Source organism: Dermacentor variabilis, chromosome 11 (genome assembly GCF_050947875.1).
Source record: "Dermacentor variabilis isolate Ectoservices chromosome 11, ASM5094787v1, whole genome shotgun sequence".
Classification (NCBI taxonomy): domain Eukaryota; kingdom Metazoa; phylum Arthropoda; class Arachnida; order Ixodida; family Ixodidae; genus Dermacentor; species Dermacentor variabilis.
The window spans coordinates 51,806,695-51,827,085 of NC_134578.1; the positions used below are offsets into that span (position 1 = coordinate 51,806,695).

The 20,391-nt window shown below is 45.6% G+C and overlaps 1 protein-coding gene across 6 annotated transcripts in view; it reads left to right on the forward strand.

Moving 5' to 3' along the window:
- Positions 1-20,391, forward strand: part of LOC142564331 (uncharacterized) — a 258,021-nt gene that overhangs the window by 88,191 nt on the left and 149,439 nt on the right. For 4 of the 6 annotated variants that reach the window (XM_075675300.1, XM_075675303.1, XM_075675302.1 and 1 more), the window contains one exon: positions 1,509-1,535. In XM_075675300.1, the coding sequence (XP_075531415.1) occupies positions 1,509-1,535 (27 nt within the window). Of the gene's footprint in view, positions 1-1,508; positions 1,536-4,767; positions 4,977-20,391 lie in introns of those variants that run through there. The other 2 variants (XR_012824551.1, XR_012824554.1) reach the window with 1 other exon arrangement.

Below are 20,391 nucleotides of genomic sequence, written 5' to 3' on the forward strand. Positions count from 1 at the left end.
CCTCCGGCGTTTTTACTTGGAAAATAAGAAAACTTTACGGTAATAGACCCAATAAATAAAAATGAACCGCACTTTTGTTCCGGTGCTGACATTGCAGCTTGTAGCTGACCGTTGTTTTGCTTATCTGCAGATAACTGAAAAAATGCGTCTATTTGATGGATGCAAAACTAAAATTCAGATCTATTGCGCGGGAGAATAATGCGTTATGGCGCCAAAATGCACAACCACATAGGTCTCTCGAGGGAGACTTACGTGCTACTTAACGCGTTCTGAAAACAGGGAGGCCTTGCCCGGTGGTTCATTCGTTTATTAGGATATTGTTCCCAATAATAAATTACAGAGACAGTGCGAAAGCTGCAGATGTCTTCAAATACATTTATATTACTCATGCTAATTTCCTCCAATCATGTAAGTGGTGTTGGGGAACCAAAAATATTTTCCTGTTTGCTGCGTGAAGGAAAAGGGATGAGGTAGAATACTATTCACCGGTTACGCTTACAAAACCGATTGCTATCTGACTAACCTATGTGACAGGTGGCGCGAGGGTCAGATTTAGGTCGTCTTCATTGAAACAGCTGTGCTATCAGTGGTATGTAAGTATCGTTAGACGTGAAAAATGTCTCGCTTTTAGAAAAAAAATTAGGGCTTTCAGAAGTGTGTCAACGGCTGCCTAAAACAGGGAGCGGTAAAAACGAAGGCACGCATGATAACCATTCAAGAGTCCAGTTGGCTACCCTAGGCTGGGGGTGGAGAGCAGGGCAATAAAAGGGAGGGCTGCTTGTGAATTTCTTCGTCTATATGTGCAGGATCCATAAGCAATGTTTTTTTTACACAGTGAGGATCGTCTTCTCGGGGTAATTCCAAAACTATCAGTTTACGAAACATTCAATGCCACCATGCAAAAAAAAGTTCTATAATAATTTCTGTACCTCAAGCTCATCGTGATATTTCGCAGGAAGAAATGCTTAATATTAGTACACCCTTAGCTTTGAGGCATATTGGTGAACAAGCTGCTTGCTATGCGACAGTTCTGAAGCACTGCACAGACATGACAGTACTAGTAAATTAAAACACACCGTTCTGGTAATATTTTCTTCTATGACACCTGCAATGGTTGGCTCTGAGGAGTAATTCTCGAAAGAAGCGCCATAATTATGTCAGAGATGTACTCAGTGCCCCAACCTCCCATTGATGAGCTCTCTGCTTCTGTACATGAGCAAAGTGAAGTCGGGGTTTTATTAGGTAGTTCGAATTATTCCGGTCTTTCTGGCTGTAAGTAAATTGAAACGAACTCAAAAGTTTCGGGTAGTGCTTCGCCACAACTTGGCTTATTCTAATTTTCATTTATTAGTGGAGTCTGTAGTAAAGCTTATAGAAGGGTGTATGTGTACTTTCATCAGTCATCGAACGTACAAAGCTACATTATTTGTTAGATATCTGTTGATGATGGGTGCATCTCCTTGAAATAATGCAAATGACTTCTCATTATTATATTCCGTTCTTTGCAGCGCCGCTCTCCTGTGGATACCCCAATGGTAATTTCTATTACACCTTTCCTAATATGCTCTTGTGCAGTTCCATGAACGATGCCAAACCTTAAAATATGCTTGTTATGCTGCAACTGCAGAGCCTAAAAGGATGTACCGTAGACTTCCTTTAAGACGAACATGAAGAGACCATGAAACTTTGTTGGTCTTGCCAGAAGTTCGTCTTATCAGAAGAGTTGGCTGCATGACCAGCTGCATCGAAATATCTTACTTCAAAATGGTAAACGAAGCAGACTTACAACGACAGAAAAAATGGCACAAAAGCATTCATTTAGCTGAACTGAATAGAAAACGGACTTCAAGTTGTACCCTTGCTTGGTTTCGTCTAGTCCGTGGTGGATGTTTGTCGCTTCTGTGCAAATCGGCGTGCAGCCACAAACGACGTAATCTCGCCTACTGTCCGTAAAATTCTCTGTGCCTTCGTGCTGCTGGAAAGCTATTAAAAAACGGTTGCACAGAACATTGTACCCATGCGCCCATGTTTCTGAGGCAGACAAGGAGAAGAAAGTAGTTGTCTGCATACAGATGCGCCTACAAAACAATATGAATGACACTTAGCACCGTAAGAAAGTTTTTAGCGCACTTAACATCGCAAATAAATATAGGAACAGTACTCTTTATTGTTTCACACAATTCTAACCACGGTGGCCTCTTCTGTATCGATTTGGCGCATGTACTTCAAGGTCGATGTTAAATAACACCTTGTGGCGGACGTGGAAAACATACTTAACGATGGTCATGTAGTCTCATGTACACATTTTAGTTGACACTCTAAAATGACAGGCACAGTAGATGATAGCTTTTCTCGGCGTTGCCGCCACAAAAAAAATGTATTCTGCGTCAGACAGTTTCTCGAAAATGGCGCTGTAGCTTATGCGGTGCCGTTTCCCAAGCAGTCAGTGTGCTGTCGTTGAAAATACAGCGACAGCGCCAGGAGCAACGAGAGAAACCCCGCACAGCGCGAGCGCCTCGAGCAATGAGAGAGAGAGAGAGAGAGAGAGAGAGAGAGCACGCCAAGCGCGAGCACCGAGACAATAATGATGACGATGATTAATATGATGATGATTTATTGGCATTCCCTTTGAAACGGAACGGTGAAAAATATTGACCTAGCCTGCTCTAATTACTCAGGTATACTATACATGCTTTTTCATAGTAGCATTTTTGTATACATATCCTTAACCTTATCTCTTTTCCTCAAATCTTCTCTATGATGGTTATCTTCTCTAGCCTGATGGTTAGCGCATTGTACCGATGTGCAGAGAAAACAAGGTTTGACTCGAATTTGGGCGCTATTGAAGAGGTCCGAAACGATGCGAGACAGGAACGTGGGCACCGCGAGGAGCCCGGAATGAGCCAAGGAGTGCTCCGCATTAGTTAACGTGTCCAAAACAAAACCTGCTTTCAATATTTTACTGTCACCGTTCCAATGAACGCCGACCAGATACAGTTTCTACGTGTATTCCAAATTCCTTCGTCCTGGCCCCTCCTTGCATCAGATTTACAAAATCTTCCACGGAACGCATCCAGTGTATTGCTAAAACAGTCGGAATGCAAGCTTGAACAACACGCCGGTGGCTATAATCACGAATTCACCAGTAAGTGTAGTTGTACTCGAATGTTAAATTTTCGAATGCTGTGTTGCCGGTGGGGATTTAGGACCAGAGACAGCGTTGGACATTTTTATTGATATCTGTAGCCCATCTTCTTTTTCACTAGCTTAAATAGGACGGGCATTTATTATTTTTTTATTTAACCGTGTCCTTTTGCCCTCTTTACTCTCTAATCAAGTTTAGCAGTTGCTGGACATATTTTACTGTTGAGCATGTTGAAGGAGTGGACAAGGTAGCAAGAATTGCTTAATAGAAATAGATAAAAAGTCACACAACTAACTGTATTTGCGTCGTTTTTAGAAAAATCACTCCGTGCTTTGTTCAGTCTAAGATGTGATTTCAGCACTCTATATGCACTGAATTTTCTACACTTATGCGTAAAGGGGGTTCGCCTTAGTTTACGCACATTTATGCAGCAGTATTGCCTACTTGTCATAATTTCGAAAAGAATGTGAATCAGGTTCAGTATTCACAAAAAAATGTAGGTGTCACCTGTCGGTGAATTCTAATAATTTCTAAGCGAAGGTGGTCGGACCATGAAAAGAAACACTTGCGAACAGAAAACCGTTGTGACTACGGCTCTAAATTATTGTTCAAGATGAAATAACCCAGGTGTTCAAACTCTTGAATAAAAGAAAATCTTGTAGCTGCGGGAGAAATAACGAAGTGCATAGGCAAATTCCTTCGAGGATGGCGTTGATGCCTTCAATCTTGCTTTAGCCCTAACACATCAGAACTTGTAGCCTGCGAAACACGTAACAAGTAAATATCTATTGCGCGGGACGTTTATTTCATGAGCTTGGATCGCTTATCATTTATGGAGTGTCTGCCATAGGCCAACACTCTATAAAGCCTGTACTTAATTTAGCTATCGTGTAGTTTGCTACTCTCGACTCTGTCTTTCGTTAAAGGGAATGTTATTTGCGCAACAAGAAAGCAGAATGTTTACGTCATCATAAAGTCATCACGCGCCATTGCCATCAGTGGGCTTTCACCAGCGCTCAGGAATGGATGAATAAAGCCTTTATGTTAAGGCAGGGGACGGCTCTAGGCCACTGCTGGGGATTAGGAGGGAAAGAAATGTGGGTTCCCGGACTGTTGGCTGAAGTACATCTTCATATGAGTCTTGGATCTTCCGCTTTATGCAGACTCAGGTGCGTGTTCGAATAATATCAGCGAATTGCCGCAGCAATTGCGCACAAGCGTTCACAAATTCATTTCATGATCGTGCTGCTACTTCAGACACAGTTAGACGCTGGATTTGAAAGCTTGATGCTTTGCGCAAGTCCACATTACATTACATATTGACAGATAAAGGAAATCATGGCAAAGTGCTTCGAGGACATAATATTAGAAAGGAAGCAATCGCTGAAGGAAGTAAACCGCACGCTTGGCCACAAAAGTGCCCCCATCGACTGCTCGCGCGATTATTTTCGTCGCAGTGGTTGGTAAATCCTCTCGGTTATAATACCTCGTTTTTGAACTGGACGAATTCTACTGAATCTAAACCGCAAACGAGTTCAATTCACGTTTAGGCAACGCTGATAAGGGAAACTTTGTTGTCTTCAATACTTCTTAAAAATAAAAAAAAAGAACTTTTTATGCAGATTGCTCGCACGTACCACCACTTGGATCATCCAGACCTTGCAAGAACTGCTTAAAATGGTACTACGATTCCACTTCAGGGAGGTGCCACTGGTTTAAAAAAACAGGATGCAAGGACCGCTGCAACATTTTTGATGGTTTGCATGATTGCATAAGAGCGTGCGATTATGCCAAGGGGAAATAAAAAAAAAAGCAACACGGTGTGAATTTCTCATGGGAAACTAAATGTGTGTATGGGATATATATTAAGTAACATAGTAAACGACAAGACTGGACACTCGAGCCGTGTCGCGGCCTAGCTATGGGGCTTCGTCCATTCCGCTAGGTGGCAGAGCACATAAAGAAATATGTCGCTGTGGCTGCGGCTGCAGCTAGCAGCTTGAGAGGAAGCACGACCAGTGGGCACGACCCAACATGTGCGAAACCTTGTCAGACCGTTCCGTCGGGCTCGTTCTGTAAAAAGCGCCTGAGCATCGTTGTTGGTTCTTCTGCCAGCATCTCCTTCGTCGCTGTTTCATGGTAAGGCCACAGCAAGTTCTTTTGTTGCTTTGTTAACGACTCATTCCCTTCGCATCTTGTTATGTCAATGTTAACCGCATGAACGAGTGACGGCGGCCTTGCAGCCATGAACAGCTGCTGCCCATTGCTTCGCTGACTTTCATTTCGTATTCTTTTTTTATGCGCAGCAATGAGCGGTGATGCTAGCGATAACAGCGATGCGGCAGCGTCCGAGCTGCGAGGCACGTTCGATACAATGACGAAGTTAGAAAATAAAATAAAATGGTTCGTTAATGCGGCCTAGGAACACATGCCGTTCGGGGCAGAGAGCTTTATGTTACGCGCAGCGACTGCTGAAAAAGTATGGTGCTCAACTTTTGTTTGCAGAAGAAATGTAGCTACTTCTAAATCGGTACACGTGCAATATTTGCAGTATTGCAATAATGCGCTCTCTGTCAGCCTCTGTAGCAGGCTAGTGCGCTCGAGCGTTGTTAGCTGTTCTGCATTCGGCTGAAGATACGTGTTTTCATGTTTAAATTGTGTATGGAGTCGTTACCGTATAAATTTCATTGTTTCTTAGCATTTATAGCAGTGCTTCCTTAACAAAAAAAATATACGCATTACGTGAAGTAATGCAGCATCTCCATTATAAAGCTTTGCAGGCTCCAGTATTGCTTCTACGAAGGAACGTAGCGTCTATATTCAATAGCTTTGAAGCCTCCAGTATTGCTTACCTTCTGTCTGTCATTCTGCGTATTGGAAGAATCTCCATAAGTTCCTCAAAACATACTGCACAGCCAAAGGACATCATGCATACTCAAGGGCAAAATTCCAAGTATCAGAAGACGATGCCTTCGAAGACAGCAGATGAAGACACCCAACACAAGGTGCTTAATTGCAGCTGTTTAATGACGGACGCACTGGCTTACACATTCGAGATTATTTTTGCAGCCATTTTATTTCGGCATGCAACCATTCACATAATTTTGCTACCCTAATTCAACCTCCTTCGCAGAAGTACAAGATACAACATCATATTTTCCCCTTCTAAAAGAACCCCATATTGCGCAAATTAATTGCTGGCGTTTATGTGCAGTTTTTTTTTTCATTATGTGGATAGTTGCAAAAAGTCTTATCAGTGTTTTGCTTGTGCAAAGTTACTGCCATCACGCCATTAATTTCCGACTATTCTCCATTATACCGGTGTCACAGGACCACCTTCAATCGCTATCAAGTCCGATCCGGATTGACATTCTCCACTGGTATTGGCTCCATCACGCAGCTTACGCAAAGCAACCAGTCGCGACCGAGAAATTCAAATCGGATTGGGCGTGATCGCGTTTAAAAGTGCGCCGTGTGACTACCGTATTACTTGCATTTCGTTGTTCCTTCCCGTTTTCATGTATCTGCCTCTTACAATCTTGAAGCAATAAATTGTCTATTTTCGCGTTCTTGACTGTGCAGCAAGTTGGCTTATATTTAAGCAACATGTCACATTTATTTACGATACACCTTTTGGCGTGAGTTACAATATGTACAATATCATAAGCTATAAAGTTCCACTTCCTCAACAGTTAGCATTATTGTTGAGCTAAGTTACAGCTTCAAACAGCAAATATGAATTTAAATGAAACTAAGATGAAGTTAAACACCCTTGCGCGCTCGTCGTCACAACATATAAACAGCGGCACAAGCTCCTGCATGAAATCATTCGATTTAAGCAACGTCATGGGTCACACACAAAAAAAGAAGAAACGAAACTTGAATCAGGGCCTCCGAGATTCGGCGGCGTGCGCGGTCATCTTGGAGACTGGTGCGTTTCGCCGATTCCGCTAGGTGCGCTGAGAGCCAAAGTCGGCCGCAGGCGCCTATGGGAATGCCCACTCTTTCCGTTAACTATGTCACTCTATGTGTTAACAGGAAGCTTTAGCTCGCGCCCAACTCCGACGCGGCCTATTCAATTACATGTAAAACACAAAAACGTTATTATGGGAAAACCCCCGGAGCGATCTTAATGAATTTTTTTGCATTTGAAAGAGAAAGTTAAATTCTAGTGACTGTGGGAAGCGGAACTTCGATTTAAGGCTTGGATTTTCTTAAAACAATTTTCAAAAATTAGACAGTTTGAAAAGAATAGAAGCACGAAGTTTACAAATTTATAGCTCTGCATCAAGAACTCAAAAGTTGTATTTTCCTATCATTAAAATTTTTATATTCATGTGTAACGTATCAGGTCTGTCCGCTTTAGATGTGTTATTACATGCAATTCACAGAATTGTAATATCATTTTTCGTTGCTCAGTTACAGAGTTTCAAACTTGATAGTTTCGTTTTCTGAAAATTTTCAATTTTTGCCAACCTTTAATAAAAAATTGACAACCTAACTCGGAAATTAGAAACAAAAAGTCGCTAGATTTTAGGTTTTTCTTTTAAATGCAACAAACCTCATCAAATTTGGTGCAGTGGTTGCCGAGAAAAATGAATTCTCCTTTTACATGTATTTAGATAGAAGCATCCGAGCTAAAGCTTCCTGTTAAGGTCCTGAGAGTCCGCGCGGATTACAGTATATGTAATGGGGGTGGCAATCCATCTGCTTTAGTAATGACTAAATGATGTGCTTGATTGTTTTATTTGTCTCTGCCATGTAGTAGGCTGTGTTGTATACTTCCATTACAATTTATTTATTTATTTACAGCAACCGAACGCGTTGCCAATGAGTAACTTTGAGGAGCCTCATGTTACATGCTTTTCATTCCTGTTTCTTTTGCGTCGTTGATGCATAGGCGCATAACCACGAATTTAGTAAAGTGGATGTGGTAATCTGTGGTGTAAAGACCAAACTAAAGGAGGAACGTGGTTCTTCCGCCAGCCTACGTATTGTTGAGTGATTAACCGCAGATAGTCAAACAGGAATATTCGATGGGTATGTCCACAAAAGCAGTTTCAGCAACGATTGGGATATTTGAGCTCATTGGTACGAACTCAGAGGTATTCGTTATTGCACGAGTGTCACCCGCCCGGGGTGTCAGCACCTTAAGGGGGAATGGTAGGGTGAATTGGGTAACCATCGTTTTCCCTACTACTGTAAAAAGGTCTTAACGTAAAATTTTCAATGACACTTCCTAATGTCAAATTTTTAGTTCCTAATGGTGATGTCCCTTACCTTAACATAGAATACGTGTTTCGGCTTAAGACGTCTAATACCTTTTTGTGTTTATCTAGTATACTTTATGGGGGGGGCAGTTTTTAGAGTTCGATGCACCTTTTGTAAGGCACTATTGACAGGATGAGCACTAAAATTGTCATTTATATTCCAAGAATTACTGTCCCGAAACAAAACGAAGAATTTCTGTTTGTATTGGCAGCGTCCGAGAAACTAAATATAGTTCATAATTGTTCGTAATTATAAGGGTAGAACTTCTAGCTTTTCATTTGTTTAATCAGTGTGACGTCGAGTCTTCTAATGTTTTAACTTCAGCTTTATGACCAGACAATGTGTTACAGGCCTTAACGCTTTCACTATAATCTGACAAGTAATATGACTGAGTTACCACGGTTGATCTGGTGGATGACCATTGATATTAGGTTATCTGATTTACACGGTTTTCCTAAACGTTGTAGGTGGATGGATGGAAACAACTTTATTTTGAATCCGGCAAATTTGACGACCGGGGCTCAGGTCTCCCATGAGGGGACTTCGAGGCCTTGCCTCGTCGCCGCCTCTCGGGCTTGCTGGACAGCTCACTCTTGTGTCTTGAGGTTGGAGCTGCGCAGAGCGGCGGCCCACTTCGACGCAAGAGGCTCCGGAGCTACTGCCATTGTAGCTGATGCAACCCGACACTCCCACAACATGTGTGACAGCGTCGCTCTAGTTTCCTGGCATAATTTGCAAAGAGCAGTCGGGTATTGCGCGGGGAAAATGTGCTGCAATCGCACCGGACTGGGGAATGTTTGTGTTTGCAATTGTCGCCAGACGACTGCCTCGCGACGTTTCAGCATGGGGTGAGGTGGGGGCAGCAACCGCCTGCCTAGCTGGTAGTGCTTGGTGATGTCATTGTACCTGACCAGGTGTTCTCGCGTGTTTTGAGCCCGGAGTTCCGAACTCGAAGAGGCGGTCTCCGATGCTGCGCGGCGGGTCAGCTCTCGCGCAGAGCGGTGTGCTACCTCGTTCAAGTTAGGGGGGGCCCTCATCGGTGGGGGTGGCGACGTGCGCTGGAAACCACATGATCGCGGTGTTATCGAAGTGCTGTCTCCCAGCTTTCCTTAGAACCTGGAGAGCTTCGGAGGAAATGCGCCCCCGCGTGTAGTTGCGAACTGCGGATTGTGAGTCGCTAAAAACTACCTCGCAGAGGGGGTCGGATAAGCGCAAGCGCAATCGCTACCTCTTCTGCTGTTTCGGGGTATTCCGTCGCGACACTACACGCGTGCGTAAGCCGGGAGCTAACGTCTACGACTACCGCCGTGAACCGGTGTTCTCATGTGTACTCTGCGGCGTCTACAAAGCGCGTAGTCCTCTTTCCACCCAAGGAGCGCAGCAGTGCCTTGGCACGGGCTTGGCGTCGGCCCCGATTAAATTCGGGGTGCATGTTTCGACGTATAGGGGCGACAATCAGCGTGTCGCTGAGGTCAGGTGGAATGACCTGTTTCTGACCGTGTTGGACGTGGTAGTTGAAGCCGAGTTTCTGCAGGATGTACCGGCCCGTGGCTGTCAGAGACATGCGTTCGAGTTGAGAGGCTCTTTGCGCATCCACGATTTCCTCAAGCGTGTTGTATACCCCCCGCTGTAACAGACGAGCAGTGCTTGTGGACTCCGGTAGGCCAAGGGCGATCTTGTAAGTTTTTCGTATTAGGGTGTTGATTTTTTTCCCTTTCGGTGACATTCCAGTTGTGGAAGGCAGCCACATACGTGATGTGACTGATTGCGAAAGAGTGTATGAGGCGCATGACACTGTCCTCCTTCATGCCCGTGTGCTTGTTTGTGATGCGTTTGATCAGGCGGGTAGCCACTGTAACCCCGCAGTGGCGTCTGCGTCAGCAGGCGTTTGGTGTGTCGCGACACCACGTACCCGAGCACACGAGGGTTGGACCCTCCCGCGTGTAGCCGTGCGCGGCTTAGCCGTGTCTGGGGAAAGGGGGATCCTGGAGGTTGAGCTGATGCTGGGTGTTTGGACCTTTATGGCCCCCCGGCGGAGGCAACACACCCCTTTGGCCTCTGCTTCACATAGACGGCACCCCCAGACTGACCCACCTGGAGGACATCGGCTGTCGCCTTTTCCTGTCTCTCCCTCCTCGAATCTTCGTCTTTATCTCGCACTTTTTGACCTTTCCTGTCTCCTTCTCTCTTCTTTTTACTTCCTTTCTCCTGGCGGCGAGGGTTAACCCTGTGTGGCTATCCAACCTTGGGTATACCATATTCGGTTATAGTGACGGCGTAAGACTGGCGTCATGCAGACTTGTATGCAAGCTCTGCCGCGTCCCCTCGTTGGGCTCCGTGGTGGGCGGTGGGCGCTGTTGCCGAATATATACATTTTTTCTTGGAAACTTCTTCCCCCCCCTTGCTGATCGCCCTCAGAAACGAGGGCGCACCGAAGATGTCCAAGTTTTTTGGACGCCAAACCCAGAATTTTCGCCGCTTTCACGTTATTCATTCTGAAAAGCCAAGAAAAGTAGTCCGAAACATTTCACCGTTCCTTGTTTCAAAATCCCTGACTGATGTTTTTGGTCCAGGCTACAAGGTGTCGAGGATGGCAAGCGTCGACCTCCTCTTGGAGCTCCGCGATGTAAAACAATATGAGAAACTACCGCAACTAGTGTCATTTGGGGAGACCCCCATAACAGTAACCCCGCACCGTACAATGAACACCACCCGTGGTGTTGTGTCAGATGATGATTTGCTTGAGCTGACTGAAGCGGAACGCCTGGAGGGCTTCAGCGAACAAAATGTGATCAATGTCAAAAGAATTAAGATGAGGCAGGATGGTAAAGAGGTTCAGACGAAACACCTAATAATTACTTTTGGATCAAGTATCTTGCCCGAATCAATCGAGGCCGGGTACATCAAGCTTCCTGTTAGGTCGTACATGCCAAACCCACTCCGATGTTTCAAATGCCAGCGCTTCGGTCACAGCTCGCAGAGCTGCCGAGGCCGCCAAACTTGTGCAAAGTGCAGTGCTCAAGAACACACCTCTGAAGCTTGTGAGAACGCTCCACACTGCGTGAACTGTGATGGTGAGCATGCCGCATACTCGCGGTTGTGCCCGTCTTGGAAGAAAGAAAAAGAAATAGTCACTATCAAAGTAAAAGAAAACATATCATTCAAAAAGGCAGGCAAGCGGGTTGCATACCTTCCTAAGGCCAGCTTTGCCGAAGTGGCGCGTTAGGGGGCTGCGTCACAACGGCCTCCGGCGGCTGTCCGACCCACAGGCAGTGAGTCGGCAGTTACGCCATCTGCCCCCGCGGCGGTCGCAGCTAGCGCTGCTCCGTCAACCCAGCAGACGGGGCCACCGACCCCGAAGGTGGGCGCAGCTGATGCTGCCCCAACCTCCCCGGCCGCTTTCAGCGCTGGCAACAGCCGGCGCAGCCAAATCCCTCAGGGAGCCCCATCGACCTCCGGGCTGGTGGGCGCAGGGGTCTTGCCCTCCAAGGTGGGACTCACTCTTGTAACTTCTCGCTCGCAAGAGCACGTGTCCGGCGCCTCACAAGAGGCAATGGACACTACACCTGTCCTCAAGGCGCACCAAACGCCTAAGGAGCGGCGAGGCTCCCTCGAACGCTCCAGAAAGGGCAGAACCCCCGTTTTAGGGCCTCGAAAGAGCTCTGTAACCTAAGGCATCACCTCCGTTTCCATACACACAGCACTTATTTACATTCAATATGAATACATAAATTATTCAATGGAACGTCAGAGGTCTTCTTAGGAACCTTGATGACGTACAAGAGCTTATCCAAAAACATAATCCAAAAGTGCTGTGTTTACAGGAAACACACTTAAAACCGCAACACACAAACTTTTTCCGACCGTATATCAAGTCCCGCAAAGATCGCGATGATGCTGTCGTATCATCAGGCGGTGTTGCCATTCTTATTCATAAAAGCATCGCAGCGTTTACAGCTACAAACGCCCCTTGAAACAATGGCGGTCCGAGCTGTTCTCCCAAACAAACTCATCACCATTAGCTCTCTTTACATACCCCCAAATTACAAATTAACGAAACATGAATTCCAATCCTTTATAGATCAATTGCCAGAACCTTATGTTGTTCTTGGCGATTTCAATGCACACAGCAGCCTGTGGGGAGACTCTCGTAACGATGCGCGAGGTCGTCTCGTTGAACAGTTCCTTTTTTTTTCTGGTGCGTGCCTTCTGAATAAGAAGAAACCCACTTATTACTGTCTTGCAAACAATACCTTTTCTTCAATTGATTTGAGCATGGTTTCCCCGTCCATACTGCCTGAACTCGAATGGGAAGTTACGAACAATCCTTACGGAAGCGACCACTTCCCCATACTATTAAGAACACTTAAAGAAAAGGAATATCCACCACAGGTTCCCAGGTGGAAGATTGACACAGCAGACTGGGAGCAATTCCGAAATTTAACTAGTATATCATGGGATGACATGTCTTCTTTAGAAATCGATGCTGCTGTGGAGTACTTTACAGCCTTCATTACAGATGCCGCATCTAAATGCATACGTCAAGTAAGTGGCTCGGCATGCAAACGGCATGTCCCGTGGTGGAACGAGGAATGCAGAATCGCACGTAGGAGTCAGAACAAAGCGTGGGGGTTGCTACGCGCTTCGCCCACTGCAGAAAATCTTGTCAACTTTAAAAAAGTAAAGTCCAAAGGCAGGAGAACCCGCCGACAGGCTAGAAGAGAAAGTTGGGAGAAGTTTTTATAAAGTATAAACTCCTATACAGATGAGGTCAAAGTCTGGAACAGGGTAAATAGAATTAAAGGGCGACAAACATATTCACTTCCTCTAGTAAATACACAGGGCGATACACTGCAAGATCAGGCAGACTCACTGGGGGAGCACTTTGAGAGCATATCAAGTTCAAATCATTATTCGCAATCCTCCCTGAAATATAAACAAATAGAAGAACGTAAGCCATTAAAAAGAAAATGTCGAGAGAATGAGGCTTACAACCGTCCTTTTAGTATTGCCGAATTGAGAGCTGCCTTGAGCGCGTGCAAGAGCTCCGCACCAGGATCTGATAGAATCATGTATGAAATGCTCAAAAACTTACACAATGACACGCAAGTTACACTACTCACACTTTTCAACACCATCTGGGATGCAGGGTATCTTCCAACCGTGTGGAAGGAAGCCGTTGTGGTCCCTGTTTTGAAACAAGGCAAAGACCCTTCCTCAGTGGCAAGTTACCGCCCGATAGCCCTCACAAGTTGCATTTGTAAGGTGTTTGAAAAATGATAAATCGACGACTCATTCATTTCCTTGAACAGAGCAATATGCTTGATCGTTATCAGTGCGGATTCCGAGAAGGGCGTTCCACAACCGATCATGTCGTACGTGTTGAAGGGAATATCCGGGACGCATTTATACATAAACAGTTCTTCCTATCGATATTTCTCGACATGGAAAAGGCGTATGACACAACATGGCGTTACGGAATCTTAAGAGACCTGTCAGAAATGGGCATCCACGGTAATATGCTTAACATAATAGAAAGCTACCTGTCCAATCGTACCTTCCGGGTAAAAGTCGGCAATGCACTCTCACGTCCTTTTACGCAAGAAACGGGTGTACCCCAAGGAGGCGTGCTAAGCTGCACGCTCTTTATCGTGAAGATGAACACGCTTGGTGCTTCATTACCACCGGCCATTTTTTACTCTGTCTATGTGGACGACATTCAAATAGCTTCAAATAGATACAAACCCCCTATTCAGAAATGTGTCTTAACTGGAAGCTCATGTCTGACTTGATATAAATTACGTCTTGTGCGAACGCGCCTGAGACGCTCATTGCGTTTCTTTTGGTTCGTTCGCGACAGGCGTCATTTATATCACGTCAAGCATGGACTTCAAGTTAAGATGCATTTCCGAACACGGGGGTTAATCGCAAATCTTAAAACCTTAGCGAGGCATCCACTAGTAGTTCATGCGTCAGGACAAGTGGCGATAAACGCTGGTTGAATTGGCAAAGAGCACCTGAAACAGTGAGCTCAAAACCTTGACTTTCACAAGCAAAAAGTAACAAAGAGACATCCACGAACCAGAACACCTTTACAAGTACTGAATTATAGAGGCGGCTAGCAAGAAGTCAGTCATGGTAAGCAAGAAAAATGTCTCTTAAGATTAGTGCTACGGATGAACCAATACAGATGCCGCTTTTTTTTTAATGTAAATGTGTTCATTCCGTGAGGCAAACGTTGATCTTAAGCACAGCCCAAGGAGCTCAAGAAAGCCGCTCACAGAAACAGCAGAAGCATTCTGGAACACAACTGAGCCGTAGTGGTGAATATAGTCCTCGACGCACTGTAGCAGTGCGTCATGCGGTAAAGAGTAATACAAGTCTTTGATATCAACAGAGCAGGCGTTGAGGCCCTTGTCGTTATTTGAAATGTACGCTATGATCTCCTTAGAGTCCTTCACCAGAATAGGGTCGTCACTTGTTAGCAGGTTTTTTTTCATGTAAAAACAAGGTAACAACTTTCTGCCACGTCCCCTTCTCAGAGATAATGACTCGCTAGTCAACCTTAGGGTTTTGACAGCAAAAAACAAATCCAAACAAGGATTCTTGCTTTGGTCAATTGAACTGGGTAGCCACTTTAGACTCAGTGCGTTACAAAGTTTTCTCGCTTCCGTTCCTACTTTTAAATGTGACAAGCCATCTCGGCAGTTGAACGCAGAACTAAGAGCCTCGTGGGCTTTTTAGGCAAACACGTCATTTGGTAAAACAGCAAAAGCTCCTTCTTTGTCAGCGGTTAGCAACGAAAAGAGATGCTCTCTAAAAATACCTCGACGCTGTTTACAGGTAAGTTTTGTGGTGTATCTAAAGACGTCGTGACGCTATTTACAAGTAAGTTTTTGTGGTGGCTATTAGACTGCGACAAAACGTGTACGCCTTCAGAAACGCAACGTTCAGTCTCAGCTCCAGGGGCTCGCTTGGCTATTTGCCTAACAAGAGTGAGTAGTTCCAGTGGTGACAGCTGAGATTGCACGGCAAACTTGAGACCCAAGCTTAACACCCGTTACACTTCTTCCGGAATAGGCACATCACATGCCGTATGGACTGGGTCGCTTGGCGTGGGTGGCACGGAATGAGGACATAAGTGGAAGAAGTTGTGAGGAGTTTCTTGAAGCACATCCCAAAATAAAATGACAACTATGCGGCCTGTAAAATGTTAAATTGTTTCAGGTACGTCACGCAGGCGAGAATTAACGGACGTCTTGAAAATGTATCTTGAACGTAGGCCACTTCTGACAGGCAAGGTTTCAGAATTTGAATAAAAAAATAATTTCTTTAGATCGAGGCAGAGGCATTTTACGCACACGAACTAGTACATGTTGTCCAGGCCGGCTGAAACATTTTCCGCGGTAAAGTGATGGCGCTAACATAATATATATTAAACCAGTGTAACAGTATCACGTGCAAGCCTAACTTGCCACCTCTTCAAATAGGCGGTGTTTGAGGCCGTCAAGCAAACGAACGAGGAAGGTGCCTGGAGGTGAAAAAAATCACGCGCCGGGTACTGCACGAAGTATTCTGGTACAGTCGTGTACGAAAGAGCGCGCTCAGCGCTCTGCAAACTGCCGCCACCTAGAGGAATGTGTAGGTAAGATCGAGTGAAGCGGCTACGGTGAAACCTGCCGAAGCGTCCCGGGGAAGGAAGGTAGGTGGATACGCGCTGGGTTGAGCTCCTGTGGTAGTTGTTGCTGGTTTTCTTTGCGATACAAACGTGGTAGGTTCGTCGCGTGGTGACATCGTCGTCGCGCTCCATACGCTGTGTGTGCAAGTGAAAGCAGGCAACGGTGAGCCGACGATTGTGGCTCAATCTCGCGTGAGCAAGGGGAGGAAGCGCGCCGTATTCCTTCGCGCGCATTGCACCATGCCACCGGAGTAGGGGATGGAGCGGAGATGTTGTAGTACGGACGCGCGCGGTCGCGCGCACCTTAGCTTGAAAGTGATCTGCTTTCTGGGCACCAAGTGGGCCGATGACTTGTAGCTTTGCGTGCGCTGTGTTCTCACCGCTGAATTTGCGTTGAAGCGATAGACAGAACGAAGGTCACTTCGCTCGCTGCTACTGCAGCGATGCCTCGCGCCAGCGTTTTCACATCGAGTGTACGCAGATATTTGCTGTTTGCCCGCGCGCTGATACCATGCTAGGTAATTTAAATAGTAAACGAATGTTCACAACGGGGCGTTCTACTCCGGCGGCTGCGGCGTGTGGCGCGGCCCCGCGAGCCCCGTCTTGAATACGATCTGTGATGCGGACAGTGTAGACGTCTACGCGCACCGAGGGCCAATAGCGTTGTGTGCGCTATAGCACACATGCGCTGGCGCGTCACCCGACTTCACGAATTGAAACATCACTAACTTTTTTTCAGGGATGCACAGTACAAATATTTATTCAAAAACTTGGCACGCATTGTTCTCTTTTCCCAACAATAACTCGCTCGTTCAGATGGTCACTAGGCGTTGATTAGGCTGATTATTTTCATACTATGATGGCACATGCCGACAACGAGGGATCGGCCGAGAATCATGTCCAAGTGCTGAATATGATGATTATATCCATGGTATGGGACATACCGGCATGCCCAGAATGGATGACTAGACAAAAGTGGGCGGAATAAATAAACTGATGTGCCTGAGCAGAACAGACTAATGGACTGTTGTTGATGTTGCATTACGCGATATCGAGAACTAAAGGGTTACGCAAGAGACAAGACTGCAGAGGAGTTTTACTTTTCGTCATCATACGTGCCTCGTTTTAGCTACGCATGACGTTTATGTCTAAAGTTTAGCTATCCTACATGGAATCGGGAGGTTTCTTTTCAGTCTCATATGGCTGCGAGTACATGCAACGTCCTACTGCCTGTGCAAAGCATATGCACTGCTATGTACCTGTATTGAGATGCATGACATGCTCTATCATGTCATCTATCAGTTCAACCGAGCTGATGTGGTTTGGTGGCCGTTCTTTTTATAGTGTTCTCTGGAACCTTGCAATGAAATACTGCACTCCGCCAATTGAAATTGTTCTGAAGGATATGAATTTTTTCATATATTTGCACCAAAGTGTACGTGATTCATATGAAAAACCAGGTATGATTTCTGTGCCGACTATTTATAGAGGTAGCAAAAGGTAGCCAAGAAGGCTGAACACGTGATCGTCTCAGAGATCGTCGCCTTTTTCTCTAGTCCAAGGAGGCGGTTTGTAACAATATGCCTGTATCGCAAAGTAACTTTGTTACGATAATCAAGACAATATAAACAGAGAGATGATGCGGTGTAGAAGTTATAACACCTTACTCAGAAATGTGAGAGTTAGAGTTGCAATCCTGTTATGGAGGATTTTTTCCCCAGTTATAGTTCTTTTATGATCCTATATATGACTATTGTCATAGTCTGGTGTAAGCTATTTGCAATATTGTTGTCGAAGTTATTTGCCAGAAATATAAAGGTCCAAAGAAGTTTTCAAAAACCTCCTTGAAGCAGTTTTTCGACTACCAATAACGTGGCCTTAGCACAGCCACATGAGATTGTGCAAACGTGTATAGTCGAGAGGAAAAGCTTGGGGACCAGAGGGGGCGTTAAAATATTTTTTGTTCGCAGCCTAGGCATAAACGTTGAAATTGAGTTGTGTGACTACATGTACCTTTTGACTAATGTCTTACATTGAGACAATTTCACGTTGCACGGCTGTGCTAAAAGAAATCATCTTCTTTTGCTGACGGCACATTTGCTCTCGACTGTGCATCCAAATAACGTCTAAAATCAGACTTCCTTTCGAGGTTTCGCTCATCTTTTAAAGAAGTATTCTAGACGTTATTTAGCTTTTTCTGTGTTTAGTGGGTCTTTTTGTCACAGCTATAACGTCATAGCGAAAATGAACACTTCGAGATGAACACTTCGATCTGAGCAAGCATCGCTTCCTGCCTTGATGCGCTAGTTTTGTCATAACCGAGGTTTAATTGTGTTTCTTGGACGAGACGTCGTCCGAAGCGATGACAGACGACACGCCACCACTTGCGTCGAGCATGCCTCTTCGCACCGCGTCTCGCAGGGACATATTGCAAGGCTTGCAACGTAGCCATGGAGACGTCCGGTTCTTGTTTCCCCTACAGCGAGCCGATGGACTCCGACAACGACTACACCGTCGTGGAGGGCAAGCGACTGAACAGAAAATACCGCAAGACAACCAAAGACGTGAGTGAGCAGGGCCCCAATGGACCGCGTACTCCGACTTACAGGATTGCTTTTGTACCTCTCGACGTCTCTAAGAATTTAAATTCTGTGCACAGACAGATTCTTGACACCTACCTTGGTAATGTGGCTCCGAAAGGAATTAACGATGTGCGTTTCAACACCAAGAAAAATGTAGTCACAGTGGAAGTAGTGACGCAGGCCGCCCTAGAAAAATTGAAAACCGTGCGCATACTAGGACGCATAGAAGTCCGGTCGTTCGTCGTGCACAGTTGTCGCACTAGGACAGGTGTTATCTCCAATGTCGTGATTGACATCAGCGACGAAGAGCTACAAAGGCTTTTGTCTTCAACAGTGAAGGTAATTGACTTTCACCGCTTCGGTCGCTCGACGAGCGTCAAGCTTCCTTTAGAGGGAGACACGCTACCTGATTAGGTCAAGGTGGGTTACGTGAGACACCCGGTGCGTCCTTATGTGCCCCGACCATTGCAATGTCACAAGTGCCTAAAGCTAGGCCATGTCAGCGCTGTCTGCACAGGCCAGACGGCATGCCTCCACTGTGCCGGCAGCCATGAGGTATCTTCATGCACAGTAAGACAAACGAAGTGCTCGAATTGCGACGGACCCCGCGAGGCCAATTCCAAGGATTGTTCTAAACAGAAAAAGGAGAAAAAAATACAGAAACAAATGAGCAAGACAAGTATGTCCCACAAGGAGGCGGCAGCGTCAATGCAACACCGAAGGAGACGAACGCGTCGTCAGCGTGGACAAGCTGTAGATCCAGACGAGAGTTTCCTGGCTGCAATTCCGCAGGTCCAGTAGAAGGTAATTGAATCGGCATCAATAGATAAACCATTGCTTCAAGCGAGCCGCGCAAGCCCGGAACCGAATGTATGGCCACGCTTACCGCCGCGCTCACGGGCCTCAGACGTCAGCGCGAGCAAGGACAGTGCACTCAGATATCGCTATCGGATTCTGTCATCAAAGCCACGCTGCGACAAACAATCGCTGCCCTGCAGCTGCTACTCTCCGGTTTAAATACGCCAGTGGCGCTAACAGCGGCAAAAATTATGAACGCTATAGACAGTCTCTTCGCTACGCTGCAGTAACTTATACCTCTGCCCGCGAAGATGACTGTGCTGTGCTGTGAAGTGTACACGTACGCATTACACAGAAACATTGTGCTGTGCAGCCCTTATCATATCCACCATACCACCACCTTCCTTCCTCTTCACATCCTATCTCTGTCATTCCCCAAACCCCTTCCCCAGCGTGGAGTAGCAGGCTAGAGGCATTTCACTCAGGCCGACCTCTACACTTTTCTGCCATTAAATATTCTCTCTCTCGAGATGAAAGCAGTCAGGTGGTCGAGGTTTTTCCCAATGCTGCGTGCTTTACGTCTCTCAATAACGAACACATGCCCGATTCTTATATTTAGTTTCATTTGATAAATCAGGTCAATCCTATTATGAAACTTGAGAAATATTACGGATAAATATTGGAGCTAAATTTGATATTTTTTTCTCTTTCATTAACATGTGCGCCTGTTTGAGTAAATGTTAATTTATTGTCTTCCACCCATTGTTGTCTTCCGACCCCATAATTGGACCGGAACTTGAGTTTTCATCCATGTGTGTGACTGCTCACAGATCAGCATGACTTCCACCTATGCTGATACACATGTGTGAAAATATACTAAATCGAAAAAAAAGTGAGAAGACAGTAGTTATGTGATA